This window comes from Zootermopsis nevadensis, unplaced genomic scaffold, assembly GCF_977971745.1.
Source record: "Zootermopsis nevadensis isolate Lab colony 2312 unplaced genomic scaffold, Znev_1.0 Znev_ptg000008l, whole genome shotgun sequence".
In the NCBI taxonomy this organism is placed as follows: domain Eukaryota; kingdom Metazoa; phylum Arthropoda; class Insecta; order Blattodea; family Termopsidae; genus Zootermopsis; species Zootermopsis nevadensis.
This window is the reverse complement of record NW_028259140.1, coordinates 5,782,459-5,800,613: the sequence shown is the minus strand read 5'-3', so window position 1 is coordinate 5,800,613 and position 18,155 is coordinate 5,782,459. Positions and strand designations below refer to the sequence as shown.

The window sequence follows — 18,155 nt, the reverse complement described above, 5'->3', positions numbered from 1 at the left end:
AAGTTAAATTCTGTAGTTTCCGAGATAATGTTTGAGAAATGACAGACAGATATGGCTTTTAATTGTTTCAATAATTTAATACAATTCACATAAAGTTTTATAAAATAGGAAACAAGAAACTTTGTTTAAAAGTGATCGGTGAAACATTCTTCTGGCATAATAATCTGAGTATTGACAGAGTTTCAGAAAAAGTAGAATAGCCTTGTCCCTCACTCCTCCCGTCCTCTATAAACCCCTGCAATTCCCAGCATTGCTACTTCAGCCCTGAAGTTGGAGGCACAAAGTAACTTCGAAATTTTAGCATCTACCCACGAGTCTACACAGCGCCAAAACCCAGAAGAAAAATATCGTTCTAAGTAAAACAGCTGCACGTAGGAGTGACAAACATTTTTGGGAGTGAGCAACATCGTATGTCAACGAAATTTTACAAATTTGCTATCGTGTGAGTATCAAGAACTGAAAATGCACTAGTCATAATGAAATACGCGTATGGATCTGTTGGTGGTTAGCAATTTTCTAATTCCATGGACTATCGGGGTTCGATTCCCAGCAGGGCAACTTACTATGAAGACCACCCCGCCTACAATTAAATTTATGCCTGGGCCATTTTCTCGAGGATAAAGCGGCCGGAGTCACACCTCTCCCTCTAGTAAGAAATTTAAAAAACCGCGAATCTAAAATTCACTCCCTCAAATTCAGGAATGTTTGAATAATTGCCTACCACACACACCATTTAAGAGAAATAAGACAATCACACAGAGCGATAAGCAATGAATCAGCTCATTAGCAGCTGGACAGCGCAGGTCGGTGTAACAAGACAATGGACTCATACAGAGGAAGACGAGTGTGGGGTGTCACATTGTCTTGCAATTGTGAATGTATTGTCTGCACGGACGCCTAAAATAATATTGTTTGATTTCAGTTTATTACATTACAAAAGAAAAATAATTACGAGAAAACGAAGAATACATCAAAGGCAGGTCTAATATAAGCCCGATTTCCTTAACTTGTGGATTTACGTTAATAAATACAATTATAATTTTAGACAAATATTTTGTAGAAAATTGGGCATAACAGTTCTTTAAATATAAATGCGAAGACCAGGTAAAACCGTCCAACACGTGTCTGTAAGGAAGTATTTTGTCTCTAAAATTAATGGAAATCTTAAAAATCACCATTCGATAGTACAATGTTGAATAAGCTCCAGAGTTACTGTACTCTAAAAAGCGGTTGTGTTGTTTCACTTTGAAGTCTGACTTATATTTCACATGCAGACAGGTATATAAATGCGGCAATTAGAATATTATACGAGAATAAGCCACAAATTCCTGGTTCTTTCTGACAGAAGAATAATTCCGCCCCAGTAAAGAAGACATGTAGTGAACAACACGCAATCTGATTACGTCAGAATTGAATGCGCCATAGATTCAGGAACAGCGAGTAATGAGAAGGACGATTTTCAACACGGCAGACAACGGATGCAACTAAGGACAGTTGTCGGACGTCAAATACTGGTTTGCCAACATTTGCAACGCTTAAAGATATCAGTGCAGAACCTTCTGTTCGGAAATCAAAGACTCTCTATACGGAACGCTGAGCTTATAGAGATAGTAAAGTATTAAATGTCCTGCAGTGGTTTGTGGGACAGTTTGTCCTTGCATGTAGATGCACATTTTAAGATGTCAAAACGGAAATGAATGATTTGGCAAAAAAACTCCTGGAGCTCAATGGGCTTGAGATCGAAACTTAAAAAGTACGACAACTCACCACATTGTAATATATTTTATTTTCCATATCCTGGCGGAGAACTCACTGAATAAATCTTTATTTTTCTTTCTGAACTACAACACTGATCTGCGAAATTAACTATGGGCTATACCTGTTACAGAAAAATTACCCATTAATAAATATAGTAATTAATTATTTGTGTAACTTATTAAAATAAACTTCATTAAGTTCGGTGGTGTCACATAGTTAAAAAATGTGAATGCTGGTGTTCTGAGTTTAACGCATTGTGGACGTTTAGGTAAGTACCAACGATTCAGGAGGATAGTTTAGACCTCAAGACGGAGGCAGTATTTTCCATTAAAACGCTGGTACATATTCACAAATTCACACAGCATTTCAACCCAGAAGATTGACATCGGCATGGCTACCACCGTGAGAATCTCACATCGCACATCTTTATAAACTCTATCACATCTACACATATTTCTGTCTGCGAATACAGGAATGAAGACCCTAAAAAACGTAGTGGTGAAAGTAAGTTGCATTCTAGACGGAGGTAAATAGCCACACCCACTTTCACTCTCCAAGAAGACGAGAACTTGCTACTGGAATGAGGTTGGAAGCTATGCAGGACTTCGAACACCGACGAATGTTCGACAGTTCACAGGGAGTTACTTTCAGAACAAATTGTTATATAGCAGTGACAAATGATTATTATTTCTTGCGTACATTAATATACACAACTCTTAAAATATAAACAGGATTTTCGAATATTTAATTTAATCTCTACTGTCTTCGTGGTTAACATGCATCTTTTAGGCAGAAGTATTCATGTGACCTTGACGGATAGTGACCGTAATGCATTATTAACAATTTGAGGCCAAAGCACATCTAAATAATGCTAAAATATCCAGTTCGTACAGAAAAAATCACAACAATTAATCACTAAAAATACTTAATATTTTAGTCTTATCCTCTTGGTGGGTGGGTCTTCATTTTGTTGTTGTTGAAAGATTACTGCCAAGGTAGTTTTAGGAAACACTAATAGTAGCTAATCTTTTAACTAATCAACACTGTTATTTGTTTCAAAATTTACTAAAATACTTACGTCTTATATTGCATTTAAATAGATAATTTTCTTGGAATTCAACACCTTGATAGAACTACAAACGGAAGTCACAAAATGGCCAGTGGTCGACCACTAAATAGTGACCAAATGTCATAAAGCATTATCGCATTCAGAAAAGTCTCACAGGACAAGCAGATGCAAATTCCACACAGCAGGAAGTCAGTGTCATGATCAATGGCATTTCCTCTGAAAAAAGAACTGCTGGTCGTATTAATCTTTGCCACGTTTAGTAATCTAATTCTCATGTCGTTTGGTAAGAGTTTTGTATTTCGCTTGGAGCCATTTGGAGAATTATATTTCATGCGAGATCCAACGTCTCAATGAAAGAAGTTGATTTTACTTGATATCTGGTAAAAATCTGATAAACATGTACGCTAGCATAATGTATGAAAATTGTATTTGAATTAATATTTATCGTTTTGAAGCTTTATATAATTATATACACCTGAGGATGGTTCTTTTAGGAACTGAAACATGTCGTGAAACATGAAAAATGATGGTCTAATGTAAATCGAATATTTCGATAAAGAACAACATTTAATATTTTAAATGTTAATTATTATAATATTTTAATATTTAATAAGAATTATTGTGATTAGACGGACAAGATTTAATATATACTTGATGATAATAGCAGGCAGAATTATACCAGGGTATTGAAACTAGACTACAACGCCTTTTCATATTATTTTGTGTATTTTACTTTATTATGCATTCTTATTTATTTGCAGGAAATCGTGGAAATGCATTTATGATGGAAGATGTTCAAAAGTAAAATTCTTTAATTATATCTTTAACTGTCGTCGCCTACGAAACCTATCTTAAGATCTCCATTTGTAAAATTTGTGTCTGGTATTTATTTATTTTGAATAGATTTGAACCATGCTGAAGTTTATTTCATGCACGATGCATGAATACACACAACTGAATTATTTGTACAACCTGCAGCTTGAAGAGGTGAGAGGAAATTTACAACTATAAGAGTGACACAATATTGGAGATAAAAATACAACATACGTACTTCATGTTTTGGGAAACTTATATAATAACAACACCCGGAACAGACACTGTATAAGAACATATAAATAAATTCCCCACTTCATTGATAATTTAAATGGCAATAAATAATTATTAGAACTAATTATATGTTTGGAAAACCCAACATTTAAAAATAATAACATTGAGAAGCGTCTGCTGATTAAATCTTCAAGAAATAATCGACCTTCAGGCTCCTTTTCTCCGAAGAAAAAACGAGAAATAAGTATAAATTAAAACGCAAGAAACGAGATTCAGCAAGTACTAACTCCCAACATAAGACATAATTAAGAAACTAAGATAACAAGAAATATTTCGTACATCTTCAGTTCGGTCGCTCATACGTGTTTAAATTGTATCGTCTAATCTGTTTGTACTTCATTTGTTTCTATTCTTTAAAGGCTGCAGGATTTATTTGGCGTGTTAGGAAATGCTTCGTTACAGTATTACTTAATTTTACTCGTTTTATTGTGTTTTTCAGCGAAATAAGTAATTTGTGTTTCAATTATTTTGAGATTAATAAAGGAAAATTATTTAGCACAGTCGTTAAATGGCAAAATGAATTGCAATGTACTATAGTAAAGTCCGAAATATTCTTTATATCGAAAGCCACAGTCAAAATAAAAAGTAAATTTATCTTCTGTGGTGCAGGCATAGATTATTTTCAGTTATCTTCGCTGTCCGTCTTAACCGACTCCATATTAATAGTTACACAATTCCGCCAATTGCTTTGAAATTTAAAAACAGGCCTATACAATATCAAGAAATCTTATTATTATTTTCATAAAATTTAAAATAAAACGAGAAAAGCAAAATGTTGTTTTTCTAGATTTATAATTTTTCAAAATGCAATATCTCTATTCCAAAATACGCTGTTATTGTACCTATCTTCAAAATTAACATGATAATTTTGTCAGCATTTGTGTTTTACGGAGTCAAGAAAAATTCAAATTTGGTTGCACCAAATGGAGTGATCTCTATACAGTTTTTTCAAACACGTTCAGATTCATGCAATAGTTGTTGTTTATGACAATCACACAAATGAAAATAAACATGTACAATTACTCATGGCAGTAATGGCGTAAATTTCTTTGCAGAAATGAAAATATATTAAGCAAGAATTTCGATAAACATTATCAGAAATATAAAACGACATCTTACAAAATTCGGAATATTCAGTGTAGTATTTCTGCAGAAACTGTCATATTTGTCTACGAGACAACTAAAAACGTACATTTATGCAGCAAATCATAAACCTTTTATGAATGTTAACTAAATGTTTTAGTGTAAATCAATCCTGGGTATATTTTAATTTGCTACGTGGAGTCTTGATCTGTGCTACTGCGTATCAAAGTACCCTGCACTCTAAATGCAAAAGAGGTTAAACTGAAATTACAACCAATGTGCAAAGATTCTTCCTTTAAGTAATTTTAGGGAAAAAAATTGAAATATGCTTGGCTTTGCTAAGAGAGGTAGCATTAGTCAGCAAGAGTGAAGGAAAAATACTTTGTTCGGCCTCCCCCCTACACTCAGTTTTCATCTGCCTACTTGCAGTGGCTATCTGTTGGATAAATTGCGTAGAGTACCAGGTGTTTAAAAATGAATGTAGAACATGGACACTACGTTCCTTTCGCGCTCAAAAATATTGCTCCACTATATGTTTTACATAATTATTATAATTGTATTATAAATTTTTTGGCTGTTTACTATATCGTAATTTAAGTATATTAAAATTAAAAATATGTATCTTGTGTTGCTGTGGATCATCGTTCTGTGACAAGTAACAAACATTATTACATTTGAAGAGATCTTTGGAGGTAAATATCGTATAAAAATAGTTTACCAATACAAAACTGCGAAGAATGTAAATAAAACAAATTATTTGACATTCTAAAATATTATATCCTTGAGAAATATTTAGTAAAGTCTTGAATTTTGATTTATTATAATATGTTATGTTGATAAAATCGAAACTTATCCATAATTATGTTGTACATTTATATGTATAATAACAAAAATAACTATCAAACAAAATTGCCTATCATTATACTGCAGATATTCAAATTCATGTAGGAAGCAGTCTTTAAGACGATTTTCAAATTACTTCATGTAATTATGATTCATAATTTGTCTCCTATTATTGTACTAAATTATTTACATTATCTGGTTATATAGTACCCAAAGTCATTGCTAACAGTTCTTGCACTAATTATAGTTTATTCATAACTTAATAAATTTAAATGTGCTTATTTATTAAGCAATTTTCTTTAATTCTTGAAATATGATTTTTGTACACTTTAGAGTTTTCAGATGAGTATTTTCAGAACTGATTTTTGACCCATGATATAAGAATGCAGTAACTATTAAGAGACTATTGAATTTCTAACCGAAGACTTTGCACATCTTGCACAACGTACTTGTAGGCGCTCAGAATTGTTGCTTGCCGTGACGCACTAATATATTTAGGTTAAATGTATTTGTAACCACCTGGTAGGTAAAGAAGCTAAACTTGAGCAGCAAGTCAGGGCAGGGTCCGGCCCTGCACTGCCTCTCCCAACCGCGCCCTTAATCTGCAGATGACATCCATTCTGACCATAGAGCATATCCATGAAGACTAATGACACTACAGCAACCCGGCTGTCATGGAAATGAGCATCTTTGTTAAAACTCGTCTGTTGAATGAGCGCCCGTTTCTATGAATAGCGTAACATGTCTTTCTTTGTATCGCTTGAGCTTGCTTGCTTGCTAGTGTGAGCTTGCTTCATGAACAGGTTTTTATGCATAGTTAAATAACATCAAAAATTATAAACAAAACCCCATTCGTTGAGCGCTGAAGTCGCCATCTACTTAAAGGATCTCAAACTTTCAAATATTTACTAAGACATTTATAATTACAGTCGGTAATATAGAATCCTGAAATGTAACCAGTACTGGGTGTTACGTAAATCAATCATATAAGTTTTGTGATCCTGGACTACTGGGTAATAACGCCGTTTAGCCTCATACCAATGTTTCGGAGGAAGGCACTTCGTCCACACGACATTAAGGCTCTCATGATCAACATAGGCATCTTTATCACCTCAAGAACCTCCGATCTCCCACGTAGGGCTATGCTTCGTTTCAGCGATTTATTTTACAAGTACCTAACACATGAAGTAAGGTTTATAAAATATTTTAGATTTGAGGTTGTCAAAAATGTAACCTATTTTATTCGTAATTTTGTAGACTGTGTTAGCCTGAATGTACGGAGAAGAGCAATTGAAGGAACATAACGCATTTTAATTTTCAAACAATCCAAAGAAATGGCAATACATTTTTTGCGCACTGGCGTGAAGTACTTATACTTCACACCTGATCATCTCACTACACAATTCCATTAACATTTTCTTTCCCATTTATGCCAAAAAACATTTCTAAAACACAACCCTAACAGTTATTATAAAAATTAAAACCGAATAAATCACAGTAATTTTAATAATCGTATGCAGACTGATATTTTATTTTGAGAAAAGAAGTAGGCTGTATATTCCTGTAGAACTTGAACACTTTTACTACTTACTCGTTACATTAATGTAAGAGATATAACGTCCAAAATTTTGTTTTAAAATAAATATTTTAAGATTAAATAAATTTGTATAAACGACGTATTTCTCATGTCGATTTAGTACAAGAAATTTCGATCAAACTTAAATATAATATTAGAAGCGTGTATGCTTCAATAGAAGCTAATTTACTCGACTAGTACTCGCTTGAATCTGTTCGTCGGAGTTGCCAAAGAGAACTGTTTCTCCAGAGACGTAAATAGTTTTACCACCAGAACTGAGCCTCCAACAAGACAGACTCTTATTTGGGTCTACACAATTAACCTTACAACACAATTAGGCGCAGTAAACAAAATTATTAAAGATATCACCCATCTTAATAGTGATAATGCCTCTCTAATGTCTCAGCTTAAAATTATGCAAAATTCAGTTATGTTCTTCCATTGAAATTTGGACTCCAGCCTCTGGGATGATAGACCTCCAGGAGCGGTCCACAAACAACGAATTTGCTAAGTCCTTTAAAGCTGTTTCTTAGCCGGAACTTAAGGGAGTTGTGCTGAAGATGTTAATTTTGGAAACTTGCATAATATTTCACCATCAAAGGAGTTTGCTGAAGAAGGGTATATTTTCGTGGTGGTTTTACATGTGTTACTAGGAATGTTAGGGGTCGGATTGCGAAGGAATTCTCCAGCCTCCATACCGTTTCTGCCAAGAACCACAGGACAGATATGATTAGTGTGTGATGTTTTGTACTCATTCCCTATTGCTGATAAGAAGGTTCTTGTGTTTAGATTTTTCCCTGTGGTTACATTCTGTGACACTGGAAAGCCTTTGAAGGAACAGTTTGTTCGCACTAGGTTGGAAACTAAAATTATATGGTGCGTTTCATATTCCTATTTTTGAAGATGATTTTTCTGAAACAAATAATGCTGGTGTTTGGCCTGACAATTGGGCAAATTCTCAGTTTTACGTTACGTATGTTTAAACGTCGACAAAATTTATTTAACCAAAGACTCCGTTTTGCCTTTACCCAGTGCAGACCGCGACGCTGGTTTAAGAAATTCTGCAAATTATGACGGAAACCACGGAGATGGCGGTTTATTCATTTCTCAATAATTTAAGTCAGTTGAAATATAAAAACTGATGGCTTCCCCAAGATTAACAATTAGTTATTAAATTGTTTAAGTATCAGTTATCAAATTACCAGAGGTCTTGAGAACGATATACTTGCATTTCACGAAAACGTTTACTCCGCGCATTGCAGAATTATGTTGGCCGAAACACGTTTAAATGGCCATATTTTTACCTCGAGTAATACACCGCGTATCGTTCTGGCAAGAGGTGTGATAAAAAATGCGTATGGGCGAATTTTTAACAGCAGATTTGCATAGAGATGAAGCCTTAAAACAGTTATGCTTGATATTTCTTAGGAATGTGTGTGTGGGCAGAATTAACTGCAGGTGATAAACTTACTTCTTGGAAATCACTATTCTTCTATTAAAAAAATAATTTAGACAAGTGTAAACATCGTGTTGTACTGATCGGTGGTTTTAATATTTCTGGATTTGACTGGGATTCACTTGTCTTCTTGGCTAGTTGTTACTTTGGTTCTTAAGAAGGAATCGATTTGTACCTCCTCGCGTTTTCTTTAAGTCAGCTTAATGATCTTGTCTAGAGTACAAATATAAGCATTATTATTTAATATGTTCTCCAAGTAGCCTATGAATTATTCTGTATTCGATTCAATATTTTCTTCCAGTGTCCCATCGAAAATATACGACGAGAGATAAAACGATTTTGATAAAGTTGTTCAGAAATGTAAATTAGCTGAGTTTCTCCTCTAATGCATCGACTCAAATTTTGCAAAAAAATAAATGATTTTCGATTTAAGAAATAAGGAGCTTTATCGATATTACACACTGCACATAAATATCATTGCGAGAAGAAACAATTTTGACACACATATTCGTGATGTGAAGTTCTCACACTGGTATAGAAGCCAGTCATGATCTTCGGAATTATAAACACGTGTGGTCTTGTAGGTGGTTACAAATTTCCGACCGAAACCACAATAGACAGTTTTAATATTCATATAGTGCGTCCAAAGCATTGCTCAGAAAAGAAAAGCAGATTAACGGACGGGCAGACAGACAAACAGACACCTAACAATGTACATAATTAAGCAGGGCTAAATATATACGTATTTACATATTTCTTTTACGTTAGGGTAGGTTTAAAAATATGAACTCCCCACTTACAGGTGTACAAAATTCATAATCGGCCATATGAAACAGTATTTAACTTCGTCTGAAGCTGATTGTGGGCGGAAAAAGATGGTGTCAGGCTTAGGAACTTGCTGAGAAACTAGGTACGACTCGGGAAGAGATGACAAGAATATTCTACTCCACTGTAAAAGACTGATTTTCGTTTGGGTACGGTGTTTCGACACGAGGGCCTGTGTATATTAACAAAACTCAGAACTGCCAATAACAAATTCACTGGTTTCCTATGTAGGCCTATACCATATACTGCAGAGTAACATACTCAGTTACAGGTTTTAGACGTAATTTATATTTTACGAACCAAGATAAATTTCATTATTGTTTGTCGGAGTTATTATAGGTCTACTTAATAAATAGGCCGTAGTTTTCCTATTAAGAAAATTGCTTACAGATAAAAAAGTCAGTCAATTTTTGTTGGAGTGACTAGTGGCAACTAGGTATGATTTAATTACTTAATAACTCTATATTTAGCCGGTTAGGCAATAATATTTAATCAGTACTTCGCAAATTATAAGTAACTAAATAGAATGTTGTAAGTGTAAGCAAAGGAATTGGTATGACTTGGCAGTGAGTATTTTATTCTTGATAAATGTGTCTTTCCTTCTAGAGGAGTGAATTTGTTGTAGGCCTAAATACAGTGTTTTCTGTGCTGCATTCCAGTGTTATCATTTTACAGGTATTCGTTACAGAATTAAAGGTTGCAAAAATACGAGAATTAACATCGATGTCTGTCTCACCACATGAGACATTTCGCCCAGCTGAACAGATTATGATTAAAATTGAAGCTGTATACAGTCGTACCAAAAGTTATCAACAAATTCCAGTTTTTGTAAAAATCAGGCATCAATAACATAAATTGATCATAAAGATCTACACGTATTTCAGCTACAGAAAACGACTGTGTGGGGAATCACCGAGTGGGGAATCCAAAACTATGCTCGCAACCACGTGCGGGAATATCTGAGGGCTCCTTGGTGATTACGTCATACAGCCATCCGACACTACCGCCCATGCAAAGATCTAGGAACAAACGCAACCCAGACGTTTCTGACATAATTTGCAAAAGTCTAATGTCAAATTCTGGCGAAAGCACGGGAATTATTAAGCTGTGCTTTCGTTTTATAACTTAATAATTAATATTTTATTAACTTTTAAAGGTTTTGATAGTCCATATTCTTCGAATTACATTCGCCCTTCCTGTGAGTTCATTAGCAAAACAGATCTAAACAAACTCTGTCGCTGCAGAAGTAGCTTAAACTTCGATAACGTTAGGCACTAAGAAACTGCTGATACAATTGTCAATATGCAGGGTTCCAGAATCATGAGATGGAAAAGGCTTTTTGATTTAATACATGAAAAGTAAACTTACTTTGCAAGCAATGAATAAATTATGGTTATTTCAGAAGCTTCTTATTCTGAATTTTTAAGCGACATGAAATTTACAGCTATCAATCAGACAATACTTATTTTATGTAGAGCTGGTCCATGTTTGGTCACTTTTGAAAGCCGTCTCATGTTCAGCGTGACATAATTTCAAACCTGATTTGTTCATCAAATCTAAAACTTCTTGACGATGGTGAAGAGTAAATTGAATAAAAATTTTCTTGGATATTATCCATCGTCTAGTAAATATAAAACGTAAAACGACGTTTCGGAGATGGGACTCTATCCGGAGATAGGGATTAGCTCTATCTAGTGGGCCCAACTGTGTAGGAACCTGAAGACGGAGATAGAGTCCCATCTCCGAAACGTCGTTTTACGTTTTATATTTACTAGACGATGGATAATATCCAAGAAAATTTTTATTCAACTGATTTGTTCAATTTGATAGCAGTTGGGCAGTCTTCTTACATAGTCCCATTTAAATGGCTTCTCACCATAAGGACACAGGTTCAATTTCAGGTCAGTCTTTGTAGGACTTGGGTGGAGCAAAGTGGCACGAGGGAGATTTATTTCCAAGTACATTTCCTTGTCAGTCACAATAAACCATACTAATCTGTCACCGCTCTTATTATGCTACACAGGTCCATCCAATCAGCATGATACGACAACCTCAGTCCTTGGTAGAACTCAACAGCAAGGAAATCATCGTCATCGAGATTGCAAAGGCAAGATGAAAAGAAATACGAAATTAAGCAAATTACAGATAAAATACATTTTACGTCAAAAAACATGCAACAGAAGTTTCTGCACCTTAAGGGCTTAAACTCCTTGTGTTCCTTTCTAAAGTAATAAATTTTAAACAGGACTGTATTAATCGCTTATGTAACTACAAAGGACATCAGAAAGTTTGTAGGATTTTTCTTTGAATATTTATTCCAATCCACTGGAGAGCATTCTCTTTTCTTACGACTCTGAATGTAAGAATGCCAAAATCTATTATCTTAAGCGTTACGAAGACTTGCCTTCTCAGTGTTTACGAAAGTCCCAAATGCAGTTCCATTTATGGTTTGGTAAATAGATGGTTCTGAAACGCTTACATTAATTCTATAAAATAAGATTAACGCTGCTTTGAGTATGGACGTACTGACAGTCAGGGCAGAGAAAATAAATGCAAAGTTTTCAGATTTCCTTCCGTTTGAAAAATTCAGAAGCACTGTGCAACAAAGTACATAATGACGTTCTATCGCACGAACAAATATATTATTTTTATACAATGTGCTCAAGAAGAAAGAATACTGATTCTGTAAATAAATTATTCGACCAACACTTTTATTAAAACACTTTTCCTTCGAAACAAATATATTTTTCAGTAATATTCGGAGATTTCCTTTCAGTCGATACACGTTTAATCAGATTCTTAATTTTTTTGACATCTAAATTTGGTTAATGTAATTTATAAAACTTCAATTTTGAGTTACTTTTAATTGTTCTTTAATTATCCGCCACTGTCTGTGTGAAGTGAAAAGTTAAACAATTCTAAACTCAGCATGAAAATAATATTATCTTTGTAAAATATTTATAATTATTGGATTTACTTTCTTTCAACAATAGAGTTTATATTTATAGCTTTCTTCCAGCACTATTTTCAGACGATTAATTCGTACATTATATTTGAAATGTACTAAATATTTAATATGAGTAGCTGAAGCCATAAAAGACTTATTTACTCGCAAGTAATTTCTCATGTATTTGACAAATATTTCCTGTCAGTTTTAAATAACACAGCTAAAACCAATTGATATTCTTTCTAGGATGTATTAAGATGCAAATGGAAAAAGGAACATTTAATGATTTCAAATAGATTAAAAATAATTTCTTAAATAAGCGAGTCTTCATTTTGAAAATTGTAATTATGCCTATACCTGGCTCGCAATACTGAGTTCTTGAGCGGGGGTGAACCTGGCCTATGAAATCCACTATAAATAGGCCTAATCTACAATATTTTCTTTTTTATCTGAGGTTTCAGCGCTTTTTATATTATTTGAGTAGGCCTAGATGTATGGAAGATGTGACTTTTTCTGTTTCAGATCGTGGAAATGATTAATGCTAAGAGATGAAGCAAGCTGATGACACTCAAAAGTGCTGTGATATTAAACGACAGACTACGAGTTATTCATTAAACGTTGTATCACCGTTAATTTACGGACAATGTTGGGTTATACCCATAAAATAAATATAATTAATTTATTTAGAGACTTTCCTTGCTGTCCTAAATGTGTTTCTTATAAGCCTCAGGGCTAGATAAAATTTACAAGTTTTGGTGTAAAATATTAAAAAGTTTAGATAAAAATTTGTCGTAAGGAAGCGAACAGATTATTGTATACTAATTATAAAGTCAGTGTTTTTTCTACGTTTAGGCTATAAGAAGTATTTTGAAAAGTTATAAAACCAAACTACCTCCCCCCCCCATTACTGCTTTCACTGCGGTTATCGAAAGATAAACAGTTCGTAGTGTCTATAATTCTCAGTACATTATATAAAATGAATATGTTGATTTTTTTATAAAATTAATATAAATATAAGCCGAAATATTTTGGAAAATACAGGCTTCATTTCATATAACAATGTAAATTTTAAGAATGCAATTATTTCCCACAAAAGAACCAAATTTCTGTCCTATATGATGCTCGCACGGACACTTCCGTTTCATAATGCAAGCCTTAACGAAAAAGTTTTATCTTTCTAAAATGAAAATGCACTGGCATACAAACTGTCTCTGCCAGCAGTATCCACATTGAAGTCACGTTTTGAGTTCGTAACATATGGAATATATTTTAGCCTATAAAGTTGTACGTTTCATGGAATACAACAGGGAAATGTATTCCAACTTGTATCCACGCATTATTTACATATAAATATTTTTGAGGGAGCGGATGAACTTAAAACAGTTTGTTCTTAAAATAATAAAATGAGAGGAAAAATGGCCTGTATTTCGTAACTATTAACATAACAGATCTCAAATTAACAATGTTATTTGCTGTTAAAATGTTAAATTGTAATTAGACACGTAGGCCTACATTAAGGAAGCATTTAATGATGGTATTTATATGTTATATATAAAATTATTATTTTATCAATGATCTGAGTTCTGTTTACAACGGATTTTTAAAAGAATGCCTATCAATGATTTGAAATAAATTAATATTTTGAGTTAGGATATTTTCAAATATTTCCGATGCTGTAATATCCCTTTCATTTCTAATACCACCAATTTCCTTTGTTACACACTCAAGGAACTGTGAAGCGATTGGTTAAGACGAATGCCTAGGATCGTTCTATGTAGGCATAATTTATCCATTGTCGAGTTATTCAAGTCTCTGTGGTTGTATCGAAAGGTGGAGTCATATTAAAAAACACGGAAACTGGAAAGACACGCCTTAAAAATGGGCGTTGAGGGAATAAAAAGTTCCCTCCGCGCATGCGTGGAAGCCATATTTTAAACTGAAATAACTAAAAGTTTCATTTACCTTCTTGGTATCTTCGCATCTCGATTTGGCCATGATCTGAATGAGGTGTGTACCTCAAAAGATAATTGAGCAGAGAAAAACGCAGCATTTGAAAATAGCCTATGAAGTCAAGACATCTAACTAACTAACTAGATGGCTTACCGAACCCGAAGGTTCATCACCGAATTAACCAAAGCCCTCCACCGGACCCTGTCCTGGGCCAACAAAATCCAGTTTCCTTCAACTCCTATCTCGGATAGATCCCGCCTGAGATTATCCTCCCATCTACGTCTAGGTCTCCCCAGCGGTCTCTTCCCTTCAGGTTTCCCAACCAGTACCCGGTGCACACCTCTTGTCCCATCCATGCGCGCTACATGTCCCGCCCATCTCACTCTTCTCGACTTAATCACCCTCACAATACTGGGGGAGCAGTACAGATTTTTAAGCTCGTCATTGTGCAGTTTTCTCCACGCCCCATCGTCTTCCCTCTTAGGCCCAAATATCCTCCTCAACACCCGATTCTCAAACACCTGCAATCTGTGTTCCTCCCTCTGAGTGAGAGACCATGTTTCGCACCCATACAAAACAACAGGCAAGATTATTGTTTTGTATACTTTAATTTTCAGGTTCTTAGAAATCAGACGGGAAGACAAAATATTTTGGACTGAGAAGTAGCAAGCATTTCCGGAATTTAGTCTCCTCATCTATGAATTCTATATAATTATATGTGCAAAGAAGTTTATTTTTTTTAATTTTCATGCAGAAATAATTACTTTGGAAATGCAGATATTGGCTTCTGTAACATAAATTCAGCGAGAAATATTGATCGAGGGCCACTGATATGAAGCAGATAAGAAGACAGAAGTAACTTTATACAGAAAACAACGATTTTTTGTAAGTAAGAATTATCTGGTCTCGCCAACTGGCGTGAAAGTTCAGAGACATTATAATAAAACCTCGCGCGTTACTCATCGCACTCACATAAATTTCTAAAAAAAAAATTACATAACTAAGTTTTTCATGTTTTGTATCACTTTGTACAATATTTGTATATAATTTCACTAAACCATTCTAAGTCTTATAGGAATAAATTAACTTATTAGAAAGAAACGGGTTAAATATCCAGAAAATACAAAATAATTTTGAACAAATAAACAATTATCTACAGGCCTAATAAAATATTATTGAGTTTATAAACGAAGAAAAGAAAAATACAAAATATCAGAGGCACCAGGAGGCAGCCTGTAAGAAACGTCGTGTATTTAAAATAGAGACCTAAATTAATGTCGTTGATACAGCATGAACTCCGCTATGACAATATTTTCTTAAATGCTTTAATTACGTAACACATTACATGCTGAAGAAAATATTATCGATAATTTTCTGTTTGAAGTGAAGATAATAGCAGTTAAGTGGTAATATTTATCAGCAAACGACGCACTTGCTGAGCTCAGATGTTCAATCAAATGCGTAATAGAACACGCTCTTAAGCATTTATTTGCATCCGTCTAATTACAATGCGCAGATCTGTATATTTTTAATTACTTCCGCGCACGAAAATTAGGAGGTCATATGACTTTACGGCTAATTCTTAATTCATTTACGCTTAAGTCGAAGGACAAGTAAAACTTAAGCAGACGTAAAACGTTTCCTCGAAACAGAGAAATATAAAAGGGAATTAAAACGTGGCAGAAGCCACGTCTAATCGATAACCGTTTTCTGAAGTTGGTTGCAGATTCCACCTGGAGTACTTTCGCTGTCTCTCCTGGCGTCTGGATGCGCACACGGACAGAGAGACGGAGAAAGAGAGAGAGAGGGAGGAGAAGGTTGCGTGGAGAGGCGATGCCAAGCAGCCAGAGGAACTTTCTACAGACACAATCGTCATATTGATCATTCTACTCACCTGATGGTTGGCCAATAGACTCGGATTTCTCTCTTCCCGGAGCAGCCTCTCAAGCTGAGAAGGGTAGGGGGTTTCCAGAAAGTTTCCTCGGTCTTGACAGCTCGTCGTCACCAGACCGACGACGACCGTACGATACCCAACTCTCCGGACACTGCTAAAACTTGGTCCAGGCTGCAAATACTGTACCACTACACCTGGTGGTTCAATAACAACCCACCCCAGCACTCAATCCACATACAACACTCCACACAATTTGTGTTGGCGGCAGTAGGCGGACAGGGGGGGTGGGTGGTTAGGGGAGGGGCGAATGGCTCACATTGGTGACAGGCTTCGGTCATTGATTGTATTGTTATCACGTGGCTGGGTGAAGGGTTGGGGGATCGGGAAGGGGGAGGGTGGTTTCGCGAATCGCTGCAGTACTGCCTGCCTGTTTGTATGTGCTGTGTGTGTTTTTATGCCTGAAATATTGGATATAAACAGTCATTTTATCGGGCGGTGAGGGGGGGATGGCGGTGCCAGCGATTTGGGGCCGTGGTCATTGTATGTTCATCCACAGTATCCTTAAGAGACCCTCCAGGTTGAAAAAGAGGAAAACAAGGTGAGACTCCCTGAAACAATGGACAGGTCAACAAGAGTTCTGTCACACAAGGACCGTGATATTGTTTCACAAAGTTTGATCACGTTATTTCAACTTCAGAGCTGCTATCATTCCCAAGTCTCATGAAAATGTTAACATACAAATTAATTCTTTTGCAGGGTGCAAAATAGAACCGACCTGTGTTACTAGCAGTGATTCTCAACACAAAGAAATTCTCTTATTGATAATAGGGATATTCCAACGGGTTATTAACCCTTCAGAACAAAATCAGTGGTAACTGTACTCTCAATTATCAGCAACTCCACATTCTGCCCCTCAGAATTTATTTCTATTCATGGGTTTCGTACGATTCTTATAGTAGCCCAAACAGCGTTAAGTAGACGACATTTGCAAAGGAATTTTGCAGTTTCTTCTTCAAGGTACGGACTAAATTTTATAGACGTTGTTTATTCAGACGAGCTTCAGATTCAAAAGTTAATTAATTATCTGCCACGGTTTATCTGGAAGCGAAATTTTTCATCATCCCATATTGCTCAGTCTATGTTTCTCTTCTAGTCCTGATGGATACATTCTGCTCTAAATAAGGATTTTAGAAATAATTCTACGTCACTCATGACACACTTAACCAATCTTGAACATCGTAGAATTTAATATGCAAACAACATCTACTTATTAAAATGTCTGGGAAAGTGCAGAATATCCTCTGACAACAGACAACGTCTCAGAAAGAAATACTGGATGTGAATCTACTTAATTAATGTTTGTAGAATGTAATTATTAGAAGATATTGCACCCAAAGTCACTTGTTCCATTTGAAATGTTTGGAGAATACGATGTACTTACGTAACGAAGGAAAAAAGTAATGTTGATTAGATACGGGCGGAAGATGACGCCAGGCATTCTGGGATTGGGGCATCCCACATCTGGTACTGGAAGGATACCCACTCCAGGAGAAATGAGTCTGGCATGGCGGTCATATTCCTGATTCAACTCACCTCCTGTAACAATGAATAGGAAAATTAAATCGAAATGATCTTGAAACTTTGTTC

At 35.1% G+C, this 18,155-nt stretch overlaps 1 protein-coding gene across 8 annotated transcripts in view; it reads right to left on the bottom strand.

Annotated features, from left to right (window-relative positions):
* Positions 1-18,155, bottom strand: part of LOC110833876 (uncharacterized) — a 332,060-nt gene that overhangs the window by 57,819 nt on the left and 256,086 nt on the right. For 7 of the 8 annotated variants that reach the window (XR_015534109.1, XR_015534106.1, XR_015534108.1 and 4 more), the window contains one exon: positions 16,509-18,104. Coding sequence is in view for 1 of the 8 variants with exons in the window: in XM_087344941.1 (XP_087201067.1) it covers positions 16,509-16,702; positions 17,950-18,022 (267 nt within the window). In the remaining 7 variants the exon portion in view is untranslated. The remainder of the gene's footprint in view (positions 1-16,508; positions 18,105-18,155) is intronic. The other variant, XM_087344941.1, reaches the window with a different exon arrangement.